Here is a 27,722-nt window from a genome sequence, read left to right on the forward strand (position 1 = left end):
GCCGCCGCCGCCGCGGCCGTAGGCGCCCCCGGGGCCACGACGCACCGGTATGAAGCGGTGCCGGTCGGACGAGCTGCGGCAGCCCGAGGAGGACCCCGGCGCCGCGGGGGAGCCGCCCGGCCCCGCCGCTATGGAGGCCAAACCCGGGGAGGCGGCGGCGGCGGCGGCCCCCGAGGCGGGCGCTGTCCCGCCGCCGCGCACCAAGCCCCCCGACCTGAAGGTGAGCCGCGGGGGCACCGGCCGGCGGGTACCGGTGGGTTGGCAGTGGGGCAGCATCCCGGTGGGGTCACCGGAGGAGTGGGGGGACCCTTTAGGGTCAACAGTGGGGTAACCAAATCGGACAAGCACCCTAGGGTGTTACCGTTGGGGTTACCGGTGTGGTGAGCACCCAGCGGGGTTACCGGTGGGCTGTACGCCTGGGTGGGCTACCACCCTCCCCACCCACTGGTCCCCTGCTACAGGTGTGACCTTGGAGGATGCAGGGTGGCCCCAGGATGGGGATGCTCCTGAGATGAGGATGCTCCTGGGATGAGGGTGCTCCTGGGATGAGGGTGCTCCTGGGATGAAGAGGTCCCAGGTTGGGATGCTCCCAGCATAGGGATGCTCTCACACTGGGGATGCTCCCAGGGATGGGGATGCCCCTGGGATGTGGGTGCCCCTGCCGTGGGCCACCTCCCAGGTTTGAGATGCCTCGTGGTAGGCTTGCACAAGCACGCACGGGGCTGGGCACCACCGAGGCCGTGGCCCTGTGGCAACCTGGCCACCAAGAGCAGTGATAATAACAGTGTGGTGGTGGGAGAGGCGGGAGGACCCTGGTGACACCACCCGCCCTTGGCAAGGGGGCTGCGGGCACGAGGGTCGCACCCCAGGGCAGGGCTGGAGCGGGCTTCCATCACCCAAGCAGGCTTTTTTGGAGTAACAGGGCTGTCCCCCGGCAGAGGGGCTGAGCAGACCCCGGTAAAGAACTGCCGGAGTCACCCCAGCGCTGAGCGTGGGGAGATGCTCGGGGACCGCCAGCCGCGCTGATAGGATTAGTGCTGCGGCAGCCGGGAAGTGACGGTGTATAAATGGCCCCGAGGCTGCTCCTCCTGTGCCTTCGGGCTGTGTCCGGTTAATGAGGAAAACAAGTTACGCGGCACTGCAGCGCTGCGGGAGCGAGGGGAACCGGTCCCCGGCGGCAGGGATGCGGGCAGGGATGCGGGCAGGCAGGACGGGAAGGTCCCGGGTGAAATTGGGCAGAAATTTCCTGTGGATTTGGAAGGGGAGCAGCTCTGACCCCCCGGCTGTTCAACAGGGTCCCGCTGGCGTGGATGCAGTGGGGTTTTATGTCGCAGAGATGAAGTCCCTCGCTTGTAACTTTGATGTTTTCAGGCGCTGCAGCGTGTTGCGGCCGCGGGCAGAGTGTGCTCGTGGCAGCGCTGTCAAAGGCGATGGGGCCGCGGTGGTACAGAGGTGCCGTTTCCACTCTTTGGTTTCAAAAAGACCTGGACAAAAGTGGACAAATGTCCCTGGTCACCCAGGGGCAGCCTGGCATCCGGGATGGAGACCCTTGTTGTGGAGCATCCCAGCCTGCCGCTTGGCCTAGAAGGTCTTACCAGCATGGTCAAGGTCACGCAGGAGCTGGGAAGCACAGCCAGGACTGCCTACGCCCCTTCAGAAAGGCAACCAGGAAATAAAAACCCCCAGTCCCGTAGGAGAACTCAGCTGCTTTAAGCACAAGAAGCCCTGTGGTTGCAGGACGCTGCTTGCTGCAACACGCGGTGCCTTTTCCTCGATGTCCGAGCAGCAGCTCCTGCTCCTGAGGCAGTTTTGGCTTTGCTGACATGATGTACAGCTGCTGCTGGCCTAAAAACAGCTGGAGGGGAGAGCCCCGTGCCAGGGGAAGGCACATCCATGGGGATGTGGTGCTCAGGGCCACGCAAAGCTTGGTGAGGTGGCCACAGTAGTGCTCCCCACCTGCATCACCCCCCAGCCTCTCTCCATCCCCGCCGGGGCCCTTTTCACCTGCACCGTGAGTCAGAAAGGGGTGAGAGTGTGGGGCAAAAGGAGCCGCAGGTTACGATGGGGATGGCCACCAGGCCAAGAGCTCCTTGGTCAACACGTCCAGCTCTGAGCTGGAGCTCAGCCTGCTCTGCAGCCCGGTCCAGCTCACAGCAACAGCAGTGGCCAAACGCCCATTGATTTTATCGATGTGAGTGTCATACCCTAATGCAGGTTTGCTTTGCAATGCTCACTTTTAACGCGTTTGTAGCTCAGCAATTAATTGCCCGCGTGGAGTGAGTCCTCAAACTTGCTTCGCCAGGCAGAACACATGAAAAATTGCGTCTCGGTGCTGCCCACAACTTCCGCGGCAGAGCTGGGCGCTCTGCCTGGCCCTGCCACAGACACCACTGATTCAGCCACTTCGCCTCCTGTTGCTACAATTAGTGGCATCATTAATATAATCTTAAAGTTTTCCTGCCCCAAACACCCTCTGGAGCTGCACTGCATTCTCCACAGTGGGGTGGGTTCAAACAAGCTGCTCCTTGGCCCCACGGCTGTCCCCAGGCTGGCATGGTGCCACACACCAGGACCCACAGATTCGTCCCCCTGTGGACAGGGAATAAGCATCAGATGTAAACTTTAGTTTGCTGCCAGCCAAAGATGGATTTGAGCTGGCAACCTGGAAACAACAGGCTGCCTCCTGTCATCTCCATCCCCTCACCCAGCAGATCCGTGGCAAATCTCCGTTCCCCAGCCCCGACTCCAGCTCCGTTGCCGAGAGCAAGGGCTCCATTAGGGGAAAAGAGGAAAGAAATAAGTTCTGGCAAGGAGCAAAGCAGATGCATGACACATAGTTCCGCTCAAAAATATGTTGGGTGGCAGGAATTTCTGCGTTCTGCAGCAGAGTGACTGGATCCATACAAAACACTGCAGAAGGAGACATCCAGCCTCTTGCGGCTGCCAGGGTGTCCAGGGTGTCCCATCACCAAGGTGTTCACTGCTTGGTCCCGCTCCCACTTTCCCTGAGCAACCCTGAGCTGAGTGTTTTCCCTGGGTTTCTGTCTCTTTCACTGTTTTCCCAAACGGGCCGGTCTGGGCAAGGGCTGAAAGTTGAAGCCTGACATCATTTCCATCTACAGTTTCACGATCTTTATCCTCATGGCTCCCACCTTTCCCTCCTTTGAACCCGAAAGACAAGACCAGCAGGAGTCCAGAGGCCCTGGCCTGAGCCATTCCATCTTCCCAGGGCCTGATCCAAACCCCACATCCATGGACTAAAAGCTTCCCCTGGTCTTCCTGGAGCTGGGGAGCCTCTCCTGGTGCTGGGAAACCTCTCCTGGAGCTGGGGAACGTCTCCTGGAGAGGAGGGAGATGAAGGACAAGGGGATCCCACCATGGCATGTGCAGTCCCCAGCAGAGGTCTTGCCCTGAGCAGTGGGGTTGGGATGGGGGTGGCTGGAGGGGATGGGGTGAAGCATTAACCTCCCGTTTAATCATAGCAGGTCAAACCCACTCAGCTAGTCTAATTTTTTTTGGAGGTCCCACTCTACGAGGGGTTGGGTCCAGGGGTGGAGACCCTCTGGTGCAGTTCAGGGGCCCCCCCATGGCGGTGCCCGTGCAGGCTGTTCGCTGCAGGGAGGATGCAGAGGACTCCTCCTCTCCATAAAGGTCACCAGGCCCTATTCTAAACCCTCAGGTACATTTATATTTAATCCCTCGCACGAACAATTTTCCAGGCATATTTTGGTCTTGAAAGGACACCGCCAAGGTGAGCCGGCTCCCCTGCGGTTAGTGGGATGGAGCTGTTGTCAAGCAACTCGAGCAGGAGCAGCGGGTCCCTGGAGCGGCCGCATCCATCATCTCCCCGGGGCATCGCTCATCAAAAGTTCTCAGGCTGCTGGCAGGGACCCAGGGGGGTCCCCGCTCTCACTGTTGTGGAGCTGCACGCCAGGACCCCCCGGTCCCCCAGGGAGAGGACAGCACCCTCTCGGGGAGGGTGCAGCCAGGACAGCGTGTTTCCCCAGGGTTTGTGCCAGGCGCAGCGGGGGGGGCGAGAGCTGAGGCCGGGCTGTGCTGCCCTCCCGAGATCTGTGTAATGCTTCCCAGCAGAGACACAGTCATCCTGGTGTGGGCTGCTCAGCTGAGGCCAAGCACTCCGTGCGCAGCCACCTGCCATCCTAACCCCCCCAGATCTGACCCCCCCAGGGTCCCCGTTCTGCCTTCCCACCGAATTCCAGCACTGAGCATCCCCACAGTCAATTCAGGAGACGCAGAGGTGACAGCCGTGGGAGAAGCGGTCGTGGGCTGCCACTCGCTGTGTTATTCCCCCAGGAGCACATCTGGCTCCCCTCAGCACCAGCAGCAGAAATCTTGCCCTGCAAATGCCACCTGAGGTCGGGAGCTCGTGGGGGTCCGCAGACCCCCAGCCGGAGCCACACCTGGGCAGTCAGTGCTGGCCCCGCAGACGTTATTCTGGAGAGTGTTTAAGGAGCTGCGTGTCACTATAGCGTTTTGGTAGTGCATTAAACAACATGACTAACGTTTGTCACATGTTTGTTCTCTCATCCTGTCCCCGGGAGGAGAAGCGTGTGTGGGGGAGTGCTTTATTTTCCATTTTAGAACATCTATACGTTTTCCTTGGCGTTTGTGGCAGCGGGAGGAGCGGCAGAACGGGGGGTCGGGATGCTGGTGTGAGATAGGGCTGTGAGGGGCAACTGGGCTGGCTGCCACCCTGGGGGGACAGCTCTGCCCCCAGCCCCCAGCCTGGCTGCCAGCAGTGGGGTGCGGGGTGGTGGTAGGATCCCCTTGCTGGGGATCCTTAGGAGGATCAGCGGGAGAAAGCAGCAGGAGGACTAGACTTGCAGGGGCAAACGGACTTCCCGGGGTCCTGCTGCTGTTTGTGAGGATGTGAGGTGCTCAGTGACGTGGCCTTCCCTGGGCTCCCCCACACCTTAAAATACACAGTGCTGTGGGATGGAATGGGATGGGATGGGATGGGATGGGATGGGATGGGATGGGATGGGATGGGATGGGATGGGATGGTCTTCCACTGTGTCTGTTCAATACCTCCAAAGTGCTGCAGAGTCTTGGCTGGAGCCTCTGGGCAGGCCAGGGACATAAATAATTAATAATAATAATAATTGAGCAGGACTTTGCAGCATGTGGCTGTGCTATAAGGTCATGGCAACAAGATCCCCTCCTTGCACGTCTGAAAGCTGAGTAAGAGGTTTGGATGTCGGTGCAGAGCTGGAAAACCATTTAGTGAGAAACTGGGAGGTTTCAGGCTGCGTGGCCGTTCGGCAGTGGCAGGAACACCGGCCCTGGAGAGCCCGGCATGGCCGAGCAGGAGGGAGGGACACGCATCCCTGTCACAGCGGGCAAGGGCAGCACCCGGCTCTCCCACTGGACACAGCCAAAGAGCAGTGTCCCAGACAAAACAGTCATCCAAGTCACTGTTTTCCTGCAAGATACATTGGTTTGGGTTAAAATGGGGTTTTCCAGCTCTTGGCTGAGCGTGGCTTGTCCCTGCAGTGTCCCCACAGGGCTGGGACTCTGCTCTTGGTGCAGGCAGGGTGGTGGGATGGGTACAAGGGGGGTCGTGCAGCCCCCTCCTGGCTCCTCACATTTTCGCAATTACTTTCCATCAGTGGATAAAGACATAAGAAGGAGGCAGAGGGTGTGACCGTGGTCAGCCCAGAGCTGTGCTCAGCCAAACCGCGGGTCTTAGGCTCGACCCTGCCACAGTCGGCAAGAACTGATCCACTTATGGGGGACGTGAAGCAGGAGACGCTCCTTTGGAGCCCACGGAAACAAGTCTCTGCTGCCGAGCAGGAGACCCTGGTTGCATTAATGAAAAAGAGAAGCAAAATAAATATATTTTTGTATTAATCTTAGTGTTTTACAGCTGTCTGCACTGAGAAATTAATCTCCGTATCCATTGCATCAGTTATTAAGCGACGACTGTTCCAAAATAGCCCGTGCAGACGCTCTGTTCTGAGCCACGAGTAGTTTTGTGCCAGAAAAATGCTTCTGCTTTGGAAGTGCAGTAATATCCCAGAGTAACATAAGAAAACAGAGTTTTTACATCAGCAAATTCTCTGGAATACCCATTGCGGAATGGCTTGTTCATGGTGACCACTCCCGTGAACTTTTTAATATAGACAAGCCTTTAGCTTGACAAACAGTCGATCCGGTGGGATTCAAGCCTGCAACAGCAGGGCTGGGATTCTTCTTTTTGCTTCCCTCCCCCTTTTTCCCATGCAGATCCCTTACCGTCCCACCGGGAGCTCTACCTGCAGGGTCCATGAAAGGTTCTTTCAGGCAAACTTGGAAAGGACCAGAGGAGAGTTTCTTTTAAAAGGTGAATTTCTATCAGATGGAGCTGTTGGGCCAAGAACCCTCTGTGGGCAGCTGGCTTTCACCTCCACGCTGGTGCTGGAAAAACATCCTCTCCTTTATTGCCAGCTTCGCTTTTATTTAGTTTTCGTTACCCTCAAGGAAGTAAGTTGGTCATTTTTTTTCACTTGGGCCTTCTAAAGGGCTAACTGTGCATCCAAGGGTACGCCATACCCTTGATGGTAGAAATCTGTGGGTTTATAGTTATTACCTATCTAATGCTGCCTCTGTTTCCATAGAGACTCTATAAATAGAATAAAATTTAAATCACTATTTCCTGAAGTAGCAATTCAGCACCATAGATTTATTATATATTTCCTAGGAAAAACCAAAAGGATAGAAATTTTCATTATGAATGGATAACAACAGAAGGATTAAAGGGTTTGCCTATAGTGTTTAGGGACACAGAATCTAATTGCTGATTCCTTGTCAATATTACAGGTGTGATGAGAATTAGGCCCTTACGGATTTGGACCTTGTGGCTTTAATGTCTGGGATTTTTAGGAGAAGGAGCCCTTTCCGTATGGCCATGAAATCCTCCACACTCTGCAGCTCCTGGAGGCTGCATCTCAAACATCACTGCTTTTCTAAAAGCTGGGGCTTTTGCCAAGTGTCCGCTGGGCCTATAAGTAGCTCCCAGTTCTGTGCCCACTTCACGCTGGTTTTCAAGCATGAGTTAATGGCAGCGCTGCAGTTATGGGAACCAGCATCCCTGGGGAGAGCCCCAGCCGCAGTAAATCAGCGGTGAAATGCCCCTGAACGTCAGCAGGGTCAGGACTGGCGTCCTCAAATGTAGGGTGCTCGGCTTAACTCCAAAATAGAGACAGAGAGCAACAGGGCAGACTCGTGCCTTGTGGTCCGCTGGGTTCCTGGTAGCTGAGGCTGCTTCGGGAGGCGAGAGGATCTTTCAGTGCCCCAAGGTCATTTACTTGCTGCCCGGGAGCTGCGATGGACCAAGGATTTGGGATCTGGGATCTGCTGAGCCCTTTGCAGATGCTGGAAGCTGCTGCCCGCAGCGCTGCCCCCGTTCGACCACACACAGGGGATTGCGGAGGGCACCCAGCCAAAATCTCCCCTGGATGCAAATCTGGGCATTCCAGTGACTGCAGGGAAACCGCTCTGGGCTGACCTGGCTGTAATCAAGAGCACGATCTGTTCCACCATCCATATTGCATGACTTTGCCGTGGCCAGCATCCACCCGGATTCCCAGGAGCGGTCACGAGAAAAGCTGTGTGCTCCATGGGAATGTGAATCTCAGTCCCCTGGGAGAGGAAGACCCGGGGGTACCCGCGGGAGCGGCGTGTCCCCATCTCCTGATGGAAACCGGTTGCTGCCCAGCGGGGACTGGATTTGGTGGCACTGGGCCACGAGCTGCGGTTTCACCTCTGTAAGCGAGGCCAGCCCGGTCTTGTGCTGCACTCGGAGGCCATGGAAAATCCCCCACAGAAAAGCCCTCCCCAATCCTTCCTGGAGTGCCTTTCGGAGAGCAGGTGGCCCCTGGCAGCACGTCGGTGGCCCAGGCTCCAAGACTGGGAGCGACACTGGCTTTTCTAGCCAGGGAAAAGGCTGCTCCATCCCCACTGCCCGCAGGGCCGGGGTCTCTGCGCAGCTCTGGCGTTGGCTGCAGCAGGCACCCTCCTCCCTCCATTGCTCTGAAGGGTCTTTCTGCTCTTCTTGCTAATTTTAGGGGTAGCCAGCGCTCATCAGAGACCTCCCTCCGGCGTGGGGAGCGCTGTTGGAGCTGCGTACCTGAGCCGTCCCGAGCCACCGTGCTCAGCCCTGCTGCGTGCCATCGAACGGCCACTAACATTAAATACTTTTCCACGGGTATAAAGTGCAGCGCTGGCAGCAGGGCTTGTTCCCTTTCACAGATCCCTTTGGGCTGGTGTGGAGTCCCCAGAGCCCTCCAGAAGTTCTTTAAGCCCTTGAGCTTTGTGTTTTGGTTCAGTGCTAACATGGGCACCGTCTGTCAGAGCTGTGCATGCTGAAGTGGGGCGATGCTGTCCCTTCCTGATAGTAACGGGTTGTTTTCTCTCCTCTCCTGCAGAAAATCCAGCAGCTCTCCGAAGGGTCCATGTTTGGCCATGGCCTGAAGCACCTTTTCCACAGCCGCCGGCGGTCGCGGGAGCGGGAGCACCAGAACTCGCAGGACTCACTGCCGCCGCACTACGGCATGTCCGACCACGACTCCCCGGACGAGAAGGAGCGATCCCCGGAGATGCACCGCGTCTCCTACGCCATGTCCCTGCACGACCTCCCGGCGCGTCCCACCGCCTTCAACCGGGTGCTGCAGCAGATCCGCTCTCGCCCCTCCATCAAGCGCGGCACCAGCCTGCACAGCGGCAGCCGGCGGGCCAAGAGCAGCTCGCTGGAGCCCCAAAAAGGGAGCCCCCACCTCGTCCGCAAGGCCCCCCAGGACAGCAGCCTCACCGCCATCCTGCATCAGCACCAGGGCCGGCCCAGGTCCTCCTCCACCACCGACACTGCCATCCTCCTGGCCGAGAGTGGGGCCGTCTACCTGCTGACCGAGGACACCGAGTGCCTGGCTGATAAGGTAGGGCTGTGCCGTGGGGACATCCCTGAGGGTCCAGGGCAGAACTGGGTGCAGAGCACCCCAAAACACTGCTGGGAGGAGACCGTCCCTCGGGGCAGTGCTGGTGGCACTGGGTGTGCAGGACGGCAAGCCTGGGAGCGAGTCAGGGCCGGAGGCTGCTGGGGTTGATGTTCCTCTCACAGGGAGGTGAAAGCAGGGACGTGCCCTGGTCCGATTCCCAGACTGGGATTTGAGGGAGAAAGAACAGAACCTGGCACGAGCTGTGTGCCAGTGGGGTGGGACCCCCGGCATGGGGTCGGAGGGGATCCCAGCGCCGGGAGTCTGCAAAGATTCAATCGGGCGGCTGCAAATTGGTCCCGTCCAAAGTGATTTTTAAACCGGTCTGTGCAGAGCTAATAGAGAGGATGGTATTTCCATCTAGCGTTTAGGCCTGTTAATTATGAAACAGCTGAGATTAGCACGGCAGCACGGCGCGCTGAGGACACGGTGCGAGCAGGGAGAGGTGCTCTTGGTGCTGGTGGGATTCTCCATGTCAGCTTCTCTCCTTGGCCTTTGGAGCTCTGGGGGTGTCACGCTCTAAAACCACTCTCTGCCGCCCTGAGGGCTAGATGCATTTATTTTTTTTTTAATTTACCTGAAAATGTCATCAGTGGATTGGCAAAGTGGTAGGGCTTGGGGTGGGGAGATGGCCAGGCAGGCTCTGGGGGCTCTTGGGTGGCTTTTTCAGGAATAGCTGTGTAATAGGGTGCAGTGGCTGGGCAGAGCTGCCGGGGTGGGATAGCGGTGGGGGTGTCATGTCCTTGCGCTCCCCCTGAGCCATGGGACCCGCGCTTCCCACGTGCCCCCCTCCTCCTCCTCCAGCCGCTCATCTATCCTTGGCACTGAGTCACCGAGAGGGAAATCTGACCTGGAGACTTCTACTGCCCTCTGAGCTAATGGAAAGAGGATCAACCAGATACTTTTTCTTTCTGTTTTCGCTCGGCAGTTCCAGCGCCGAGCTGCAGCTGACACTCACAGCTTGCAGCGGGTGCCAGCACTGCTCCCCTGCCACAGCCGTGCAGGGACAGGGCCACCACCGGGACGTGGGAAACTGGTCCCAGGGGATAGACACATCATTGTATTCACAAGAAATGTCTGCCCAGGTCCTCCTCTCCCCCCTTCACAGTGTGCAAATCAGGGCAGCACCCCGACCCTTCCCTGGCAGTCCCCGCTCCTCGCCACTGGCACGTTGCACCCAGACCAAGTGCCTGAGCAGGGCCCGGAGCCATTCAGGTTGTTAATTTGAGCATCTGCAGCCAAAATTTCTTCCATCCGGCCCGTGGCATCGGCCTTGCAAGGAGCCCAGACCCGCTGAGCCCTCTGGGGTTACAGCCGAAGCTTTGAGCGGAAGCGGTTCGCACAGGGACAGAAGCACCCGGGGGGAGGCGAGAGCAGAGCGGGTCGTGTCCGCTCACGGAGCAGCACATTGAGCGCAGAAAGGGGATGAATAATTAACTGCATATGACACAAAGAGTAATAAGAAGAGAGACGATACTGGGGCCTTTGTGAGGCAGTGGAAAAACAACCTATTTGGAGAAACAAGAGCTATGTGATATTCTCATGCCGTATTATTTTTCCGTAGCCCTCAGGAAACCCGGCCTCCTGCCCGCAGCGAACCGGCTCCTCTTCCGCAGGGACGGCTGGTGCTGCCGTGCCCTGGGCCCGAGCACACCCGGCACGGCCCCGCCGGACCCCGGCAGGCGGGTTTGCACCAGGGCTTTGGGCCAGCAATCGCTTTGCATCGCCTCTGCCTTGTCCTGCCGGGGTCAGACACCTCCTCCCCATTTCACCCTCCGTTCGGAAGCCGCTGCCCATGGGGTGCACAGGGCTGCTGTGAAAGAGCCATTTTTTCCCCCAGAAATTTCATGCTGAATTATTCCATCCATTGCGTAAGGGCCCGAGCGCGCGCTGGATTAATCCCTCGTGGGATCGCTCAGCCTCAGCAAGTGCTTTTTGATCAGCTATTAATTTTTTTCCCCCTTTTTTCTTCTTAATTAAGTTCCTGCAGTTTTCCCTTCCCTACCTTCACCTGCTCTGGTTCCTCGCCCCATGGTCCTTGTCAGCGCTGGGTCACCCTCCTCCCTGCACCCCCCTAAGTCCCACCACGAGGCATCTGCCCATCGTGGGGGGCATCGCCAGGCGATAACCCCCAACAGCAAAGGGTGACAGCAAAGAGCTGTCACCTGCACCACATGCTGGGGACAAGGTTTTGCTTTGCAGGGTGATGCGTGTTTGTGGCTTCCCCCCGCTGCCTTCCACCGCGCTACACCCACTTTGTGCGTCCAAAGAGCAGCTCCCCACAAGAGTGGGGTGACTCAGGTGTCCCCTGCCTCCTGCTGGCACTTGAATGCAGCTTGGGACCAAGGTTTTGTCTGTTGACTCCTCTCCAAGAACCGCGGTGGTCGGTGTGTGCCCGTGGTGTGCTCTCTGGTGTGCAGTGACACGGCTCGCCGCTCGCTGGTGAGCTGGGGGGAGCCGCTTCCCCGGGCCTGGGGATAGCAACCCCCGGGATCAGCGCTGGATTTCAAGCTCGCTTGCTTAGCCGAAGCGCGGTGGCACGTTTGGGGTGCACATCGGTGGTGGTGTGTCCGAGGGAGCACATGGCCCGTGTCGGTGTTTCACACGAGGACGTGCCGGCTTGCGGACACGGTGACACATGTGACAGTTGGGGCAGGGGGAGGCTGCTGGCAGGGACGGCGCATGGCGATGGGAACGTGCTGGAGAGCTTTCTCCTTATCTCACTAATCTCCTCCTGGTGACCCGCCAGCGCCTTGTGGGAGACGCGGCCAGACGGGCATTACCGGCCGGGACGGCCGCCGAGGCCCCGGCGCCGGCAGCAGCAGCTGTGGGGTCTCCCCGCGGACCCCAGTCCCAGGGCCAGCCGAGCTCCAGTGCTGGCGGGGCTGAGCATCCCAGGGGGACCCTCGTCCCTGTCCCCCTTGGGGTGGCCGGTGCTGGACGGGGGCAGCCGGAAGGTTTTGTGCCTGGTGCTGCCGGGGATCTGCGCGGACGCCTGCGGGGACTGCGGGATGGTCCACGCCCAGGTGAGCCCCCGCCTTACGCCGGGACTTTGGGGTCCCTCCGAGCCCCCGCAACCCCCACCGAGTCGCGGAGGGGGGCAAGCGGGAGGGAGCCCGGGCGACCGGGCTGGATCCGGGGCCGGTGGCCATTAGAGGGCAGCGTTACCGCACCGGCGCGCACGGGTGTCTGTCCGTCTGTCTTGTCCGTCTGTCTGTCTGTCAGTGCGCATCCCCAGCCGGCTTCTCCCCGGCATCCCGGAGGGAGCCGCTCACAAGTGTCACGAGTGCAAGTGCTCAGCCCGGGCCGGCCCGGACCCGCGGAGCATCCCCCGAGTGGTGCGAGGGGCCAGATCCTGACCGGGCTCCTGGCCCGTTCGCCCTCGGTGTCCCTCGGCAAGTGACAGCACCAGCTGCCACCGCTGCCCGCGGCGGCCCCGTGCCCCTCCCGCGGCCTCCTTGGCCCCCCGGCACGGATGCTTCTCCCGTGAGACACAGGGGAGGAACGGGAGGGAGCGGGGGGGTGCTTTGTGCCATGTCTCAGCTTTGGGCTTGCGGGCCAGGCTGGCTGCTGAGTGGCTGTGAGCCACATTTATTTATGGGCTTGTAGCCCGAGTGTGCCATTTCCCTGCTCCCGTCCCCCCCCTCCGCTCCTCTGCCACTGCCCAAGAGGGGGTCCGCAGCATCCTGGGGCTCTGCCCTGTGGGGGGGACCCGTCCTTATGGCCTCATCCCCACCATCCTGCTGCCTCCAAACGTAGGGCAAGATTCATCCTGCTAAATTTAGACGCTCGCCAGATCAGTGGCTATATCAGGGCAAGAGGGATTATAGTCAGCAGGGAGAAACCTGGAGTTTCTGAGCATCCACCGGGGGTGACTGTGGCCCACAGGCATGGAGGATTAGGGCGAGTGGTGGCCAGGAGGCTGTGGGATGGCTCAGCCCTCGCCCCGGCAGATCAGGGCTTTCACAAAGTTAATCTGCTCTGCTCAGGCATCTGCTGTCTGGCTGCAGCGTGTCCAGCTCAGCCCTGGCTCCCTCCGACCCCGCCGGCATCTGACCGCCTTCGGTTTCAGGGCGGGGACGTGGTTTCTTGCCTCTTACGGCTCCGGTTACCCAGAATTGGTCTCAGTTGACAACAGGGATGGGGACAGGGATGGGGACTCTGCACAACCCAGCCATGACCCCCCAGGGCCGGCGTGGCCTGTCGGGGTGCTGAGCAGCCCCAGCCTGGCTCCAGCTCGGTGGGGAGATGCCCCGGGGCCGGGGCCTTGCTGGTAGAAACCCAGGTTTGCTCCACGGCGCTTCCTGAGTATCCTTTCTCCCTGCGGCGGGTGAGGACGTGGTGGGGCCAAGGGGAGGTCGGCCGGGCGCATGGGGGTGGCTCGGGCGGTGGGATGCTGGTGATGCTTTGCTGCCCCTAAAACTCATTTTCAGTGGGAGTTTGAGTGCTTGCAGAGCTGGGGCCAGTGATCCTAAAACCAGGAGCCTGAGGCTGAGCTCCCGAGCAGGCAGCCTGCTTTCTGGAGGTGCTGAGACCTAAAGGGAGCTGGCATGAGCTAAGGGGACACGGGACCTTCAAATCTCACTGCCTTCGGTTGCTGTCCCCACATGTAACCTAGGCAGATTTCCCAGGCAGAGGTTTTCCCTCATTCCCTGCCTCAGTTTCCCCAGCTGGGAACCAGAGCGTTTGGTGAAGTCTCTTGCATCTCTTTAGGAGGATTTGCTGACAGGCAAAGCACATCCTCCCCTCCCACCCAAACTCTGGGTGAGTGCTAGTGTTAAAATCCCAGAGGAAGGAGCTAAAATAGGCCAACGGTGACTGCAAAAGTGAATAGAGGGAACGGTGGTGTAAAGCTGCCCTCCCTGCAGCCCCCCAGCCGGGCATCCCCCCAGCATCCAGGCAGGGTCCCCAGGGGGTGAGCCAGGGAGCACCGGTGTGCAGACACCCTACAAGTGCCAAAGGGTTTTGGGGGGGAACTGCTGACCTCGGCTGCAAACGGAGCCCTCGCCGGGCATCATGAAACTGGACGTGCGAGAGCGCTCGTGTCCAGGTCAGCTCCCACCTCTCGCAGGGGAAGGAGAGTCTGTGAGCGAAGGGTGGCGGTGGGAACTCGTTCCCTCACTCCCATCAGGATGGTGCTTTGAGGAGGGAAAAGCAGATAATAGCTGTGAAGACAAAGATCCCCGAGATTGCTGCTTAATTAATTCAGGAGGAGAAGAATATCAGACTCTCATACTGATTCACCTCCTAGCAAAAGACATCGTGTTCCTCAGCCTTCGTTGACATATGGCTGTTGTTTCCAGCCCACCAGCAGCTCCCGCTCCCCGACATGCAGGCGCCGTGAAAGCCGTCGTGCCACCTGCCCCGGGAGGGATTCGGGGCGAGCGGGTGGCTGGTGGGATGCCCAGGATGGACAGGGCAGGATTGGGGGAGCGAGGGGTCATGTCCACGCCGCGATCTCTCCTGCCGTGGGGTTGTAGCTGAGAGCAGGATTTGGCTCCTGAGTCAGGATGAGCAAAGCAGGGTCCTGCCTTGTGACTCCTCGCCTCGCTGCGGCTCTGCCTCTCCCTGCCTCCCCCCTCAAACCCTTCACACAAAAGCTGCCAAAAATCCCCTCCCCGCGGCTGCACAAGCACCCTGAGTGTCAAAACCCAGCTCCAGAATGGGCTGGGGGTGCTGCCGGTGGTTTTAATGCTGTGTCACCCAGCAAGCGAAATAGCAGCAGCATTGCGGGAGCTCCAGGGGTTACTCCCTCCGGTAAAAACGACAGCAGGAATTTTTCCAGCGATTCTCCAAGTGTAGGCAGGGCCCTGAATAGCTTCACCCGTGCGGGATGGCCACTGAATCATCTCTGCAGAGGTGTCCCCCTCAGTGACCTGCAAGCCCAGGGCACAAGGGACAGTCCCCAGCCCGCAGGGTGTGGTGTGAATTAGGAAACGCTGGGGTCCGCGTGGTACGGACGGGCAGCGAGGCACAGGGACCCCCCAAAGCCAGGACAGGCAGCAGGGACGGCTGCTGGGACCTGCCCGTCTGCACCCACGCAGCCGCTCTCCACGCAGGGCTCTCTGCTGGGTGCTGTGCAGGAACACGCTCCCCGCTGCCGCTGATCGCCCCGTGGGATTGTGGCACCAGCCCAGCTCAGACCCGCGACCGGGGAACCGCAGCGGCTCGTTTGCTTGTTCCCAGCCGGGCAGCGCTTGGCGGTGCTGTTTGTTCTCCCAGCACAGTTGGAGGAGCAGGACCAGCCCCTGTGGCACCCAGCCTGTTCCCGCTCCCCCGGGCTCCCTCCCTGCTCGCCAGCCTGTGCTGCTTGTTCTTGGCTCCCTCAGAGCCTCACGGTGCCTCTTCTGCAAACACACGGCGTACGATCCTCTGCCCCTTCGACTCCTTAACCGCTGCCATGACAGAGGGAGAGGATCCAGCTGCCTCGCGGAGCACCGGCCGGAGCGACCAGGGCATCCTCATGGCGGAACTGCATCCTCCCGACTCCTGTCCTGGGAAAAGGATATTACTCTTAAATTCTCTGCTGGGTGTCTTTGTAAGTACCCTGCTCCGCTCTCCTTCTGCTCCTAGGCAAGGCAAGGACTGGGGATGTCCAGCAACAAGGGGTGAGGAGCAAGGTGGTCCTCGGGTGAAGGTTAGGCTGCTGCTGGGCTCTGTGTGGCCGCTGCTTGCGAGGGTTGTGGACAAGAAGCCAATTGCTTTGGACACCAAAAGCACTCGGGAACATGGGGTTAAGGAGCAGTGGACTTTGCAGACTTCACCTGTATCAGCAACCTGGCTCCCAATAATCCGTACGCAGCTTTCCCAGCCCAGCTGAGGGCTCTGGTGAGGCTCGGCTGGTCTTTCCTTTTTTTTTTTTTTTAGTACCTGCTTCTCGGCACTAAGCTCAGGCCCTGCATGTTCCTGTGCCGGCCAGCAAAGGCAGAGCTCGAGCCCAAAATCTGCCGTGTGTTTGTGTTGCATCGCGAGGTGACTTGTCTCTTGGTTGAGATGCTCAGACCGGGACTTTGTAAGCATTCAGGGCCAGATTCTGCACCACTCAGCACCGGCACACACTGAATGTGCTCTGATTTTGTGTCTATCCAGGGAGTTCCTTTGCATGGGAGCTGGGGTTTATTTATTTTTAAATTTGCCTCTTGCAGGCAGGCCTGCAAAACATAGCTGCCACTTTCTAAGCAGCGGACTAAATCTCCTAAAGCAGAGCTGGTGCTAAGGATGAAGGGGAGTCCACCACCAACCTCTCGGGTAATTTCCTTGCAAAACCCCCACTTTTCCCGTGCCGGCGGGGTTTTTGCATTGTGTGGAAGGGAGGTTGTGCTCTCGGGAGGGGAGATGCTGCACCACTGCTCCACCTCGCTTTGCTGGGGTATTAATAGGCGACGTTCTTGCTTCAGCAATTATTTGCTAACCTTAACCTTCCCCTTGCGCTGGGGAGCTGAGAACAGGTGGTTTCTTATGATCCGAGCTGCCTGAGGTCCCCAATAAATAAAAAAAATGCTCTCCAGGTCTCACTGCAGCAGGCTGTCTGCAAAGTCTCATCCTGAGCAAGCTGACATTTATCAAATCCCCACTTTTTCAGCCTCCTCTGGGGAAATCTGCACTCCTCCGTCCTTCCCCGAGGCCAGGGACAGCCTGGCAGGTCAGGCAGGGTTTGAGAGGGGCTGTGAGCTGGCAGGAGGTGTGGGGGGGGGTTCGGGGGGGGCATTACAGTTAAGCACAGGCTGGGTGGCCCATGTCACAGCGCAGAAGCGGGGCTGTGCCTGGCAGCCTGAAAGGCGCTTCCCTCCGCTGCCTGCGCTGGGAGAAGAGGGGCCTCGGGGCCGGCCCCAGCACTTTGAACAAGGGAAATGGAAAGCAGAGCTCGGAGCAGGGAAGGTGTTTTCCAGAGTGTCTTGTGCAGCTGGGGATTTTTCCTGCCCTGCTGAGACGGCCGAAGAGTGATGGGAAGTGACCTCAGGCTCCTGTGCTAAAACGAGAAGTGATGCTATAAGAGAAGTTAAACAAAGATGAGTGTCCCTCGGTGACCTGCGCCATGCCCGGAGGCATCCACAGCCCGGGGCTTGGCCAGGCTGCAAAATCCACCCTGGCTGGGGCAGCTCGGTGGGATCGGAGGGACAGACGAGGAGCGGCGTCTGCCCGTGGGAGACACACTGCTCCTACCCACGCTGGCAAGGAGCCGCATGTGCTGCCAGCCCCGGTCCCCATGGGCAGCGTTGTGGCATTGCCCACAGCGTGTGGCCGTACCCCGCGTCTCTGGAGCATCAGTGTGGCACCGGGAGGAAACTCTGCTCCTTCCTTTCCCTTCCCCGGCACGGCTGAGCACCGTACGGTAGGCACAGCTGGTTTCTGCTCCTGGTGGGTTTAACTTACCAGGGAATCTGCTCTTCTCTCTGTCCTTCGCTGTGGATGGTACCACAGCCCCCTGCAAACAGGGGGTGGGTGTGCGGGGACAGGGCTCAGCGCTGGCATGCACAGAGGTTGCTTATACGAACTCACAGCCAGATGGGGAGGGGAGACTTCTGCCTACAAGATCCTGTTCTCCCGAGAAACATGGGGGCTGCTGACAGCTCTGTGTGTAGCAGCAACTCCCGCAGGGGCTGGGTGGCCTGTGGGGATGCTCAGGTCAGCGTGGGGCTGTGCCATCCCCAGGCTGGGGTGTGGGGACCAGCCGGGTCCCTCCAGCGCCGCTTCCCCAGCAGCCAAGGCTGGTTTTGGAAGGCAGTGGTGGTGAGCTGTGCTGCTGCGTGGCCGATCCAGCCTGTCCCTTGCTCCCAAGCACCATCTCACATAAACACCTGCAGGCACAGCTGGGGATGCCCTGGGCAGGGACCTGTGCACAGTGCTGACGCCGCGGCGGCGGGAACGTGGGCTAGAAGGGGCCAAGGATTTTAGTTATCGGTGTTGAACTGTGCTTTGGCAGCTTCACATCATGGATCAGTCCATGACATGGCTCCAGCTCTGCCTCCTCCCCGCTCCTGGCACCCAGTGGTGCACGGAGAGCTGCGAGCATGGGCACTGATGCCGGTCTGGGAGGGTCTGGCAGAGCCAGGCTAAATGCTGTTAGTGATTCTTGCACCAGGGCAGGGTCAGACTGGCTCTTAGGAAGTACTTCTTTGCAGAAGGGGTTGTTGGGCGTTGGAACGGGCTGCCCAGGGCAGGGGGGGGAGTCCCCATCCCTGGAGGGGTTTAAGAGTCAGGGTGACCCAGCACTGAGGGATCTGGTGGAGTTGGGAACGGTCAGTGTGAGGTTCATGGTTGGACTGGAGGATCTTCAAGGGCTTTTCCAACCAAGATGATTCTGGGATTCTGTGACTCAAGGAAATGCCTTCCCTGCTCAGAGCAGCCTGAGCGGAGGCTGCTGCTTCTGTGCCCGTTTCCTCCTGTCACACTGGTGAGTGTATCTGCAGCCGCGGGTGTTCCCGCAGCCTGGCAGCGCAGGCAGCCCGCGGCAGCCCCTGCCCGGTCAGAGCCGATGTCTCCTCAAGGGACGTGTCCCCGCAGGGAGGCTTCCCTGACGTTGCAAGTGCGGTGTCCATGGTGGGGTTTAGGGGAGCTCACGTTTGCAGAATACGGAGGGACTGAGACCTGGGGATGGTGCTTTTGTGGAGCCGTCAAAGCAAACCTCTCAAGTCCATCCGTGCCAGGTCAGGTTGATTTTTGTGCTGCCTACCCCGGCTGCTAAACCCGGGCAGGGGCAGCTCCCGCGCGGGCAGTGCTGGCTGTGCTGCGCATCGTAGCTCAGGGGTGCAGCACAGCACCCAGAGCCTCTCCGATGTGACAGGTTACACTTCCAGGGCACGGATGAATGTAGGGACAGCCCGAGAGATGGTGGGAAGCACGAGGCTGAGCGGTGCTGGGCTTGTCTCAACTGTGGGAGCAGCACGGTCCTTCCCATTAAACATGCATCTAGGTCACGATCGGCTCATCGGTCCAGCCTGTACAATTCAATGTGTGGCTGAAAATACTTCCTAAGCTGTTGTTGTCTTGTTGCTTTTTTTGAGAAATAACCAAACCAGAGCACTGCAAATGAACCTTGCTCATTTAGCCCGTTGTCTGCGGCTGCACAGATGCTCTGATCGGCAGCCGCAGTTGGTTTGAGGTTTCAGACAATCCTGGCATCAGCCAGGCACGCTGAGGGCTTTGGTCTGGAACAGCTGTGGGCTGTGGGCTTGAATTCTGCTTCCCTCCATCGCCCTCATCCGGACCTGATCCTGCAGCACCGGTCGCACCGACCCTGCTCCGTGCAACCCCACGGGTTTGGGCCGAGTCAAACGCACAAGCTCTGGGTCTCCTTCCTCAGCCAGGACTTTCGCTTTGGCCCCTCACCAGCTGCACTGGCCCCAGCATAAATGGCTGTAGAGCCAGAGCCTGCTGTCGTCCCTGCTTGCTTTTTGGACGTCCCACATAATATCTTTTTAATTGCATGTGAAGTGTCAAAACACGTGTATTTGGTCAGTTGGCTGGACATGTTTTCTGTGCATTGTGTGTTCTCCGGTGGCAGAATCAGGTCGGTGTAACCTTCCCCATCGGACCCGGGTCCATCCCAGCGCATGGCCAAGACCCTACCTGGTCCCGACACAAGTTCCCAGCTTTTAGCTCCCTCGGGCTGCCCAGCTCCTTGCTCGACAAGTGTATTTTTCCCATGCGTTGATCCCACCCGGGGTTTTGCTTTGTGCACGCCTCCCCCCGCCTCTCCCAGGCTTTATGTCCTGGTATGTGACACAGCAGATGACAACAGCCTGTCCCGACCCCCTGCGTCAGGGCACAGGCAGCGTATGGGGCTGGAGGCGTGTGAATATCCCGCCACAGGGACGAGGAGGGGGGGTTTGCATTACAGCCCTGAAAGCTCCCGTCGCTGAGAGCTGTAAACAGCTCCAGCAGATTTCCTGAGTCGACAATCCCGCTGCAACCATCGGCTCAGTCCCTGCGCGTTCGGGAGGCGCCCATGGACGCGGGACCAGCCCTACGGGGGTCTGCAGGAGGGCTCTCCTCCTCCCTCCCTCCCTCCCCGCTGCTCCCCTGAAACTTTGCTGCCGTCAGCTGCCAGGCCAGGCCCCCTGCCATGGCAGCCAGCGCTGCCCGCGCATCACTGCCGGGCTCCGTGCCGCGGCGGGGACACGGCCGAGCGGCCCACGCCAACTAGCCCTGGGGGACCCCAGCCCTGCCCGCGATGGAGGTAGGTCCTGGCAGCCGTGGGGGTTAGAAAAAGACAGCGGGGAGGATGGCGATGGGCAGAGAGACCCGCGGGGGCTTTTGGTACCTCCGTTTCTGGCGCTCGGTGAATGAAACCCACCGGCATGATCCGTGCCGGCGCAGGGGTGGGAAGCTCCGCTGTGAGCTGAAACCCTTAACGAGCCTCCCTACATTATGTAAGAAAAAATATTCTCAGGCTGATAAATTAGCGGAGGCAGCTGCCGCCAGCCCATTGTGTCCGGCCAGGAGCAGGCAGCAGGCAGGGCAGGCAGGGCGCAGAGGGGGACACGGGGCTGCCTGCTTCGGTCTCTGCTGCAGGCTTGAAAGGAGGGTGGGAAGTGTGAGTCAGGGCTCCTGCTTCTATTTTCAACGCCTGGGGTGGGTATCGCGGTCTGGTGGGAATAGTGGCTCCGCTGCAGGAGGCACGGGGCTGCGAACGCACGTGGGGACGGGGACAGGACAGGGGACACCCGGAGTGTCCCCCGTAACGCTGGGCGAAGCGCAGGCACCAGCTCACGGGACAGAGGCTGTCCCAAATTACACTGATGAAATGCTCTGAGGCAGAGGGGCCACAGAAACACCCCCGTTTAATGACTGCCCCAAAATCAGCCTCTCCACATCTGCTGCCCACCTGCATTTCTCTGCTGGCCGTGGCCTCTCCCTCGTGGCTTTCCACAGCACCCAGGGCACGGTGCCACCCGCGCTGCAGAGCTGCCAGGTGGGTGCAGCAGCTCCTCGGGTCTGCCCCGCATGCCAGCATCCCTCGAAAGCTCAGTGGTACTTCTTTTTTCCACGCTTGAAGTTGCAGCTGATCCTTCCGCAGCCGTTTCGTCCCCGTGTTGTATCCCAGCTGGGAACCACGGTCACACTTCGTGGTGGAAGTCCTCACTCAGGGTCGATGCAGCAGGAGCCACGGCATTAGCTCATCCACTGCACCTCCGAGTAGGCTACAGGGTGTGGAAAACAGAATAGTTCAGGGCATGAGTAAGAGTCTTGAGAGTTTTGTTCTGAACTTTGCAATAATTGTGTAATTTCTTAAGAATGGGTTTAAATCCCTTCCAGTCCCAGGTGCGCTGGGACACCCACAGCCCCGCACCAGGGACGCAGCCACGAGCGAGCTGCTGGGTCCCAAGCTCCTCACCTGCCACCTGGGCTTTCTTCCATCAAACCTGCAGCAGCAAATAAACCAGCATTGCATAATTGCGCCCGGCCGTGGCCCTCTAAGTACTGTTTGCTCAGCTTATTAGCTTGAACCTTTTGCATATCTCAGCTCTCCTGGGTTAAACTCTGTTGATAAGAATAATTTTTCTTCCCGCGTCCTGCATTCCTCCCGCATCCCACATCAGCCCCTGCTCTCCCCTTTGAGCCTGCCTGGAAAACAAGGGCTGGAAAACAGCACTTTCATTTTGATGTGCCTACCAGAAGGTTTTCTGCATGTAGGGAAAGCGTGGCTTTTACTAATCCCCTGGTTAAATCCACTGCACTGTCATTTAGGCTTGCTGGGATTTAGCCGGCGCTGTCTGTTAATACTGCAGAGATCGGTATTGTCTTTTTTTGGTTGTTTTCAAAGCAATAACCTGATGTGGCTTTCCTGTGATGTGCCCGGTGTCTGAGAGAGACAAACTTTCAGTGGGGCTTGGGGAAAGGATTTCACCCCAGCCACGTCAGCAGGGATGGGCAGCATCGCATCCATGCCGTTCATCCTGCCCTTCCTTCCCCCCATGCTCCCAAATATCCTCCCAGGAATAAATCCAACAGGTTGGCTTTGCAGGGGGAAAGGTCTGGGTGATTCCCAAACCTTTCCCTGTTTGGAAACAAAGTTTGAGCCACTTCTCCCCTTCCCTGGCTCAGCTGGGGTTTCCTGTTTCAGCATCTCCGGGGCTGCCTTTTCCTTTGCCACGGCCGGTTTGTCCCTTACTGTACAGAGAACTGGACATCTGGGCAAAAAGTCTGTTTCCTGCTGCTTCTAATTTCTTGATAAGAAACCAAAGTGAAACCCTTTGTGGGGTGGCTGGAGAGCCCAGCCCAGCAACTAAGAATAGCCTGGCCGCAGGGTCTGAAAACTCTGCAGGTTTATTGGGCATTATCTTATTTTTTTTTTAAAGAAGTGCTGCTCCAGCCAGACTGCAGCCAGCTCCCAGCTCTGCCCCACGTCTGTCTGCAGGGTGAGGGCTGCTGGGTTTCTCCTTTGCTCTCATCCCCCAGCCCCTGCCCCATATTACAGTAGTGCTGCTGCAATGGATAGAGATGAAAAGCCTTGGGGAGGGGGCTGGGGGATGCTCCCACCGAGCTTGTGGTTCTCTGCTTTTGCCTCCCATGAGACCCCTGCATGAAGCACCAACACCCCCGGGCTCCCAGCAGGATAGCAGCGCCGGGGGAAAAAGGAGATGCAGGTAAATAACAGAATGGCAGCACTTGCCCCTGCTTTCCTGAGCCCCACGCGGGATCTGCTGCAGACGGGAGCGCTTATAAGCAGCATCTTGAGAACATTCCTCCCTCCCGCGCAAGGCATTTCCTGGTGATAACACACTCCTAAGTAATGATCTCGCAGCATTATCCCTATTAAAGGGTCATTCGGGGAAAGTGTGATGGAAATTAGAAATTATTCAGGTCTGCCAACAGTATTTAACTTTCAAGCAGCTCTTAATTAGAAGCCAGGAGCCATTTATACAACCACTGAGATTTGCATAAGAATCTGCATATAAAACCCAGCAACTGGAAAGATTTAGTGATTTTTTTTAAGTGGCAAAGCAGCATGGCCGGGTTGGAGAGCACGAGGCAGGACCCTCCGTTGCAGTCCAGGCTCTGCCAGTGATTTTAAGTGTGGCCTCAGGCAAGTGATTTCCTCCCCCAAAGCTCCAGTTTTTCCATCTGTAAAATGGAAAGGAGCATGTGTCCGAACTTTCTAGGTGGCAGCTTGTGTTTGCAAGAGGAGTCTGGCATTGCCAGGTGAGAAACCTTGGAAAAGAAAGCAGCCTGCTGCTTTCCGGGGATCAGGAGCTGCTCCTGAGTCAGCCACAAATTGGGGTTATGGCTGTTTCTCTTCAGCTGAAAAACTCCTGTGTGCATCTAGGCTAAAAGCCAAAGTCTGAAAAAGAGACTAAAATACCTCTGGGTTGCTCAATCCCTGCTCTCGCTGCTGGTTTGGTGGGAGATCAGATGATGGGTTCCAGTTTTAGCTCCTCGCTCCTTTTTCCCTGGCTGGCGCTGGGTGTCCAGCAGCCCACAAACGCGGGTGCCCGTCTGCACAGAGCGAGGGCGGAAAGTCAGAGTCGAGCTCCCGGCAGCGGGTGCTCCTTGCTGAAAGCCACTGGCCAAAACCAGCCCCGAAACACTAATTATTTTGTTGCTGCACCCTCTAACTGGCTTATTCCCAGGATGCCAGCAGTAGTGCTATGGCTGGGAAATGCTTAACCAGCCGGAAAAAAAACAACTTCTGGTTAACTATTCTCCTGCCCAGCTCTTGCCTCCCCACCCCGTTCCTCTCCTGCCCCCTCCCCAGGGCGTTAGCTCCCTCCGTCGATCATCGCCCTCCTCTCTCTTTGCTCGCAGCTGGACAAGGGGGACGTGACCACGCTCAGCCTGCCCTCCACCGCCGGGCACGGCGACGCCGACGGCACCGTCTGCCTGGATGTCCCCGATGGCACCCCTGACCCTCACAGGACAAAAGCTGCCATTGAGCACCTGCACCAGAAGATCCTCAAGATTACTGAGCAGATCAAGATCGAGCAGGAGGCTCGGGATGACAACGTGGCTGAGTACCTGAAGCTGGCCAACAACGCGGACAAGCAGCAAGCCTCCCGCATCAAGCAGGTTTTCGAGAAGAAGAACCAGAAGTCGGCGCAGACCATCGCGCAGCTGCACAAGAAGCTGGAGCACTACCACAAGAAGCTGAAGGAGATCGAGCAGAATGGCCCTTCCCGGCAGCCCAAGGATGTCTTCCGGGACATGCACCAGGGTCTCAAGGACGTGGGCGCCAACGTTCGCTCCAGCATCAGCGGTTTTGGTGGCGGTGTGGTGGAGGGCGTCAAGGGAGGGCTCTCGGGTCTGTCCCAGGCCACCCACACCGCCGTGGTCTCCAAGCCCCGGGAGTTCGCCAGCCTCATCCGGAACAAGTTTGGCAGCGCGGACAACATCGCCCACCTGAAGGACACGTTGGATGACGGGCACCCCGAGGAGGCTTCGCGGGCTCTCAGCGGCAGTGCCACCCTGGTCTCCAGCCCCAAGTATGGCAGTGACGACGAGTGCTCCAGTGCCACCTCCGGCTCGGCTGGTGGCAGCAACTCAGGGGCAGGACCCGGCGGCTTGGGGAGCCCCAAGTCCAACACGCTGGACAGCCACCACAATAACTTTGACACCATCCTGGAGGAGCTCCGGGAGATCAAAGACAGCCAGACGCACCTGGAGGACTCCATGGAGGACCTCAAGGCCCAGCTGCAGCGGGATTACACCTACATGACGCAGTGCTTGCAAGAGGAGCGGTACAGGTAGGGGTGGGTGGGTGCTGGGGTAGCAGCACACGTCACCCAGGGTGGCTCTTTGGGGACCACAAGGCCACCATCCTGGGCTTGTCTGGCTAAGCCCTGCGTGCCAGGGACATGGGGAGCTGCAGTCCCCACTGCCAGACCCACCAGCAGCACCACTCCCATGGAGGGTCATGCAGTGCTTTCCCATCAGCAGCCATAACCAGCTACAGCCAGGAGCAGGGGGGGTCAGAGGGGCTGGGCGGTTTCCCCAGTGTCAGGGAAAGGAGGACATGGAGGTCTGTGGGGAGACCTGCCTGCCCCAACGCCCCTCCACCCTCCATGCGCAGGTACGAGCGCCTGGAGGAGCAGCTGAACGACCTCACTGAGCTGCACCAGAACGAAATGACCAACCTGAAGCAGGAGCTGGCCAGCATGGAGGAGAAGGTGGCCTACCAGTCCTACGAGAGAGCACGGGACATCCAGGTAGGGGAGTGTGAGGGCTCAGCCCCCCCTGCACCCTCCATCTGTGCAGTGAGGGAGGGACCCTGGGCTGGGATGGGTGGGCAAGGGGGATCCCCTTCCCCAGCACCCTCTAGATGAGGTCCTGGCTGCGATGCTGTCACAACAAGAAGCAGTGACTAAGCCATGTCCCCAAAATGCCTCTCTGTGCCCCAGCGAGTCCCCGCTGTGCGAAAGGCCCCGGGTGCTCAAGGCAGGGCAAGGCTCTGCGTGGACGGCTGCTGTCCCTGCTGTCCCAGTTGGGGTCATCGCCCTCACTGCAGTAGATACTCCCGGCACCGAGACCTTCCCCAGCACAGGCAGAGCGGGATGGGCACGTGTTGCATATCCTGTGGGCCAAGGGTTTGCAGGGGGACACAAGGTCATGCAGCCGTTGGAGCTATGTGGGCAGAACTTCCCAGCAGCGAGGTCTCAGAGGATGCAGTGAGTCCCAAAAGCCCTCGTGGGGTGTCCCCAGAGCTGGTCCTGACATGCTGTCCCTCGCAGGAGGCCGTGGAGTCCTGCCTGACGCGGGTGACCAAGCTGGAGCTGCAGCAGCAGCAGCAGCAGGTAGTGCAGCTGGAAGGGGTGGAGAACGCCAACGCCCGGGCACTGCTGGGCAAGTTCATCAACGTCATCCTGGCCCTGATGGCTGTGCTGCTCGTCTTCGTCTCCACCATCGCCAACTTCATCACCCCGCTCATGAAGACCCGCATGCGCATCCTCAGCACCACCCTGCTCGTCCTCTTCCTCTTCTTCCTCTGGAAGCACTGGGACTCCGTCAGCTACTTTCTGGAGCACGTCCTGCTCCCCAGCTGATCCTGCGGCCCCGGGGGCTTTCTATTTCCCACAGAGGAGAGGGCCGGGGGGACGGTGGTCCAAAGCTTTCAGGTTGTTTTCACATGCTCGGTTCAGTTGCTTTCCTGGCCCTCCACCCTCGCTGCAGCCGGCAGCGATCGCTCAGAGCGCAGCGTGTCGGAGCCGGGATCCGTCAGTCCTCTGGGATGTTTGGGGAGAGTGGGATGGGGGACAAGGAGGAGTTTTGGAAGAAAGTGGGAATTTATGGGGTGCTGGGTTTTTCTAGGGGTTTGGGGTTGTTTTTTAAATGTCATTCTGTTCTGAAAGTCCATGGGAAGGAGGTCTTTTGTCAGTGGGAAAGATTGAGCTGGACCAAACCTGGCTCCAGGAGAACTTTCTGCGGAGAGAAGAGAGGGGTTAGTGGGGGCTGGGTTTTCCCTTTCATCCTTGAAGACCAAGAGGGCAAAAAGCTCAGTCCCAGGATGGAGCGAAAGCAAAGCACGTGGCGAAGGAGAAAGCGGGTCCAAGGCAAATGCAGCAGGACACGCACATCCCACCAGCCTCCCCCAACCCCACCACAGCCCAGCCAGGACAGAGCGGGGCTGTGACACTGTCCCCGTGTCCCCATGGGGGCCTGGCCAGACACAGGGGACCCGATGCTGGAGACAGCACTGGCACAAGTGAGATCCCCTCTGCTGGTTTCCCTTCATTTATTTATTTCCCCCTCCTTCGGCTTTAGTTGATCTGATCTCTTCAGGGACACCTGGACTTTCCAGCATCACGCCTCTGAGTTTTACAGCCTCTGCACCGTGTCGTGTGTATGTGCGTGTGTGTGCGCGTGCGGTTTTTAATTTAATTCAAGACTCTGTTTCCATTTGTGAATCAAAGCTGGTAGAGCGGGAGGAGGCAAGCAGCTGCCTTCCCAGCCTCCCCGGCCCTACACAAGAGCACAGCATGCTGTCTCGGATGTTTCTTAAATTATTTCATACATATATATTTATGTAATATATCTATACACACACATATATATATAAATATATATATAAAAGTATATGCACAGTCAGATCCTCCTCTGGTGCAAATGGGTGCCACTCCACCAACTTCGGAGGCCCTGAACCAGTTTGCCTCAGCTGAGAATTTGGCCCTTAACACTTTCTGTGGCACTTCCCAGCCCGATGTGCAGGGCACAGTGTGCTTGGGAGGGTCGGGGTGTCCTGCAGAAGGGGCAGGGGCAGTTCCAGCACGTGGAGGGGAAGGTGCATGTCCTCTCCCACTTCCTCCATGCTCCCGGGGCCAAGCCAAGCTCCACGTTGGGCTCCCCGCATCCCCTCGGCACTTGAGCATCACTTCTCACACCAGCACAACTCCCAGTGCGTCCCAGTAGCTGGGGCTTGGAGCAGCAGCTCTGCACGGGGCAGCGGGTGCCTGCAGGAGCCCTGTGCTCTGCCAAAGTATCTGGCAACACAAGATGGGGGGGCTGCAAGGAGGCGGGCTGGGGGGCGCTGGTCTGGGGGCCCCAGCTTGTACCATGGGGCCACAGCTGAGAGCTCTGGGTGGTAACCCCAACCCCAGGGCACTAGGTCTGACACAACAGCAGGGAGAGAAGTGGTGGAGGAGACCAAGGACGAAGAAGAGCCATGGCTTGTGGAGGGTGACCACAGCAAGAGATGGCCCCCCCGGCCTTGTGGAAACCTGGCAGCAGGGCCAGCAGGTACCAGATGCACCCCCAGAAGTTAAACCACGCACACCGTGAGCAAGCTCAGCATGGGGGAGC

General features: G+C 58.8%; 1 protein-coding gene and 1 long non-coding RNA gene across 5 annotated transcripts; one reads left to right on the forward strand and one right to left on the reverse strand.

The window, feature by feature from the left end:
* On the forward strand, window positions 1-26,999 carry TMCC2 (transmembrane and coiled-coil domain family 2). Of its 4 annotated transcripts, XM_074893441.1 has the most exons (5): window positions 1-220; window positions 8,427-8,933; window positions 23,739-24,673; window positions 25,000-25,135; window positions 25,658-26,999. In XM_074893441.1, exons 1-5 carry the CDS (start codon window positions 50-52, stop codon window positions 25,967-25,969), a joined length of 2,061 nt encoding a protein of 686 aa, XP_074749542.1. In that variant the 5' UTR covers window positions 1-49; the 3' UTR covers window positions 25,970-26,999. The 4 variants fall into 4 exon arrangements, with proteins under 4 accessions (XP_074749542.1, XP_074749545.1, XP_074749544.1 ...); XM_074893444.1 differs by lacking the exons at window positions 1-220; window positions 8,427-8,933 and adding an exon at window positions 11,764-12,016; XM_074893443.1 differs by lacking the exons at window positions 1-220; window positions 8,427-8,933 and adding an exon at window positions 16,058-16,238.
* Window positions 20,754-23,505, reverse strand: LOC141954175 (uncharacterized). The gene is made up of 2 exons (XR_012632120.1): window positions 23,296-23,505; window positions 20,754-21,133 (listed from the first exon to the last, which is right to left on the reverse strand). It is a non-coding gene; the product is annotated as an uncharacterized LOC141954175 (long non-coding RNA).
* Window positions 27,000-27,722: the final 723 nt, after the last annotated feature.

Source organism: Strix uralensis, chromosome 24 (genome assembly GCF_047716275.1).
Source record: "Strix uralensis isolate ZFMK-TIS-50842 chromosome 24, bStrUra1, whole genome shotgun sequence".
In the NCBI taxonomy this organism is placed as follows: domain Eukaryota; kingdom Metazoa; phylum Chordata; class Aves; order Strigiformes; family Strigidae; genus Strix; species Strix uralensis.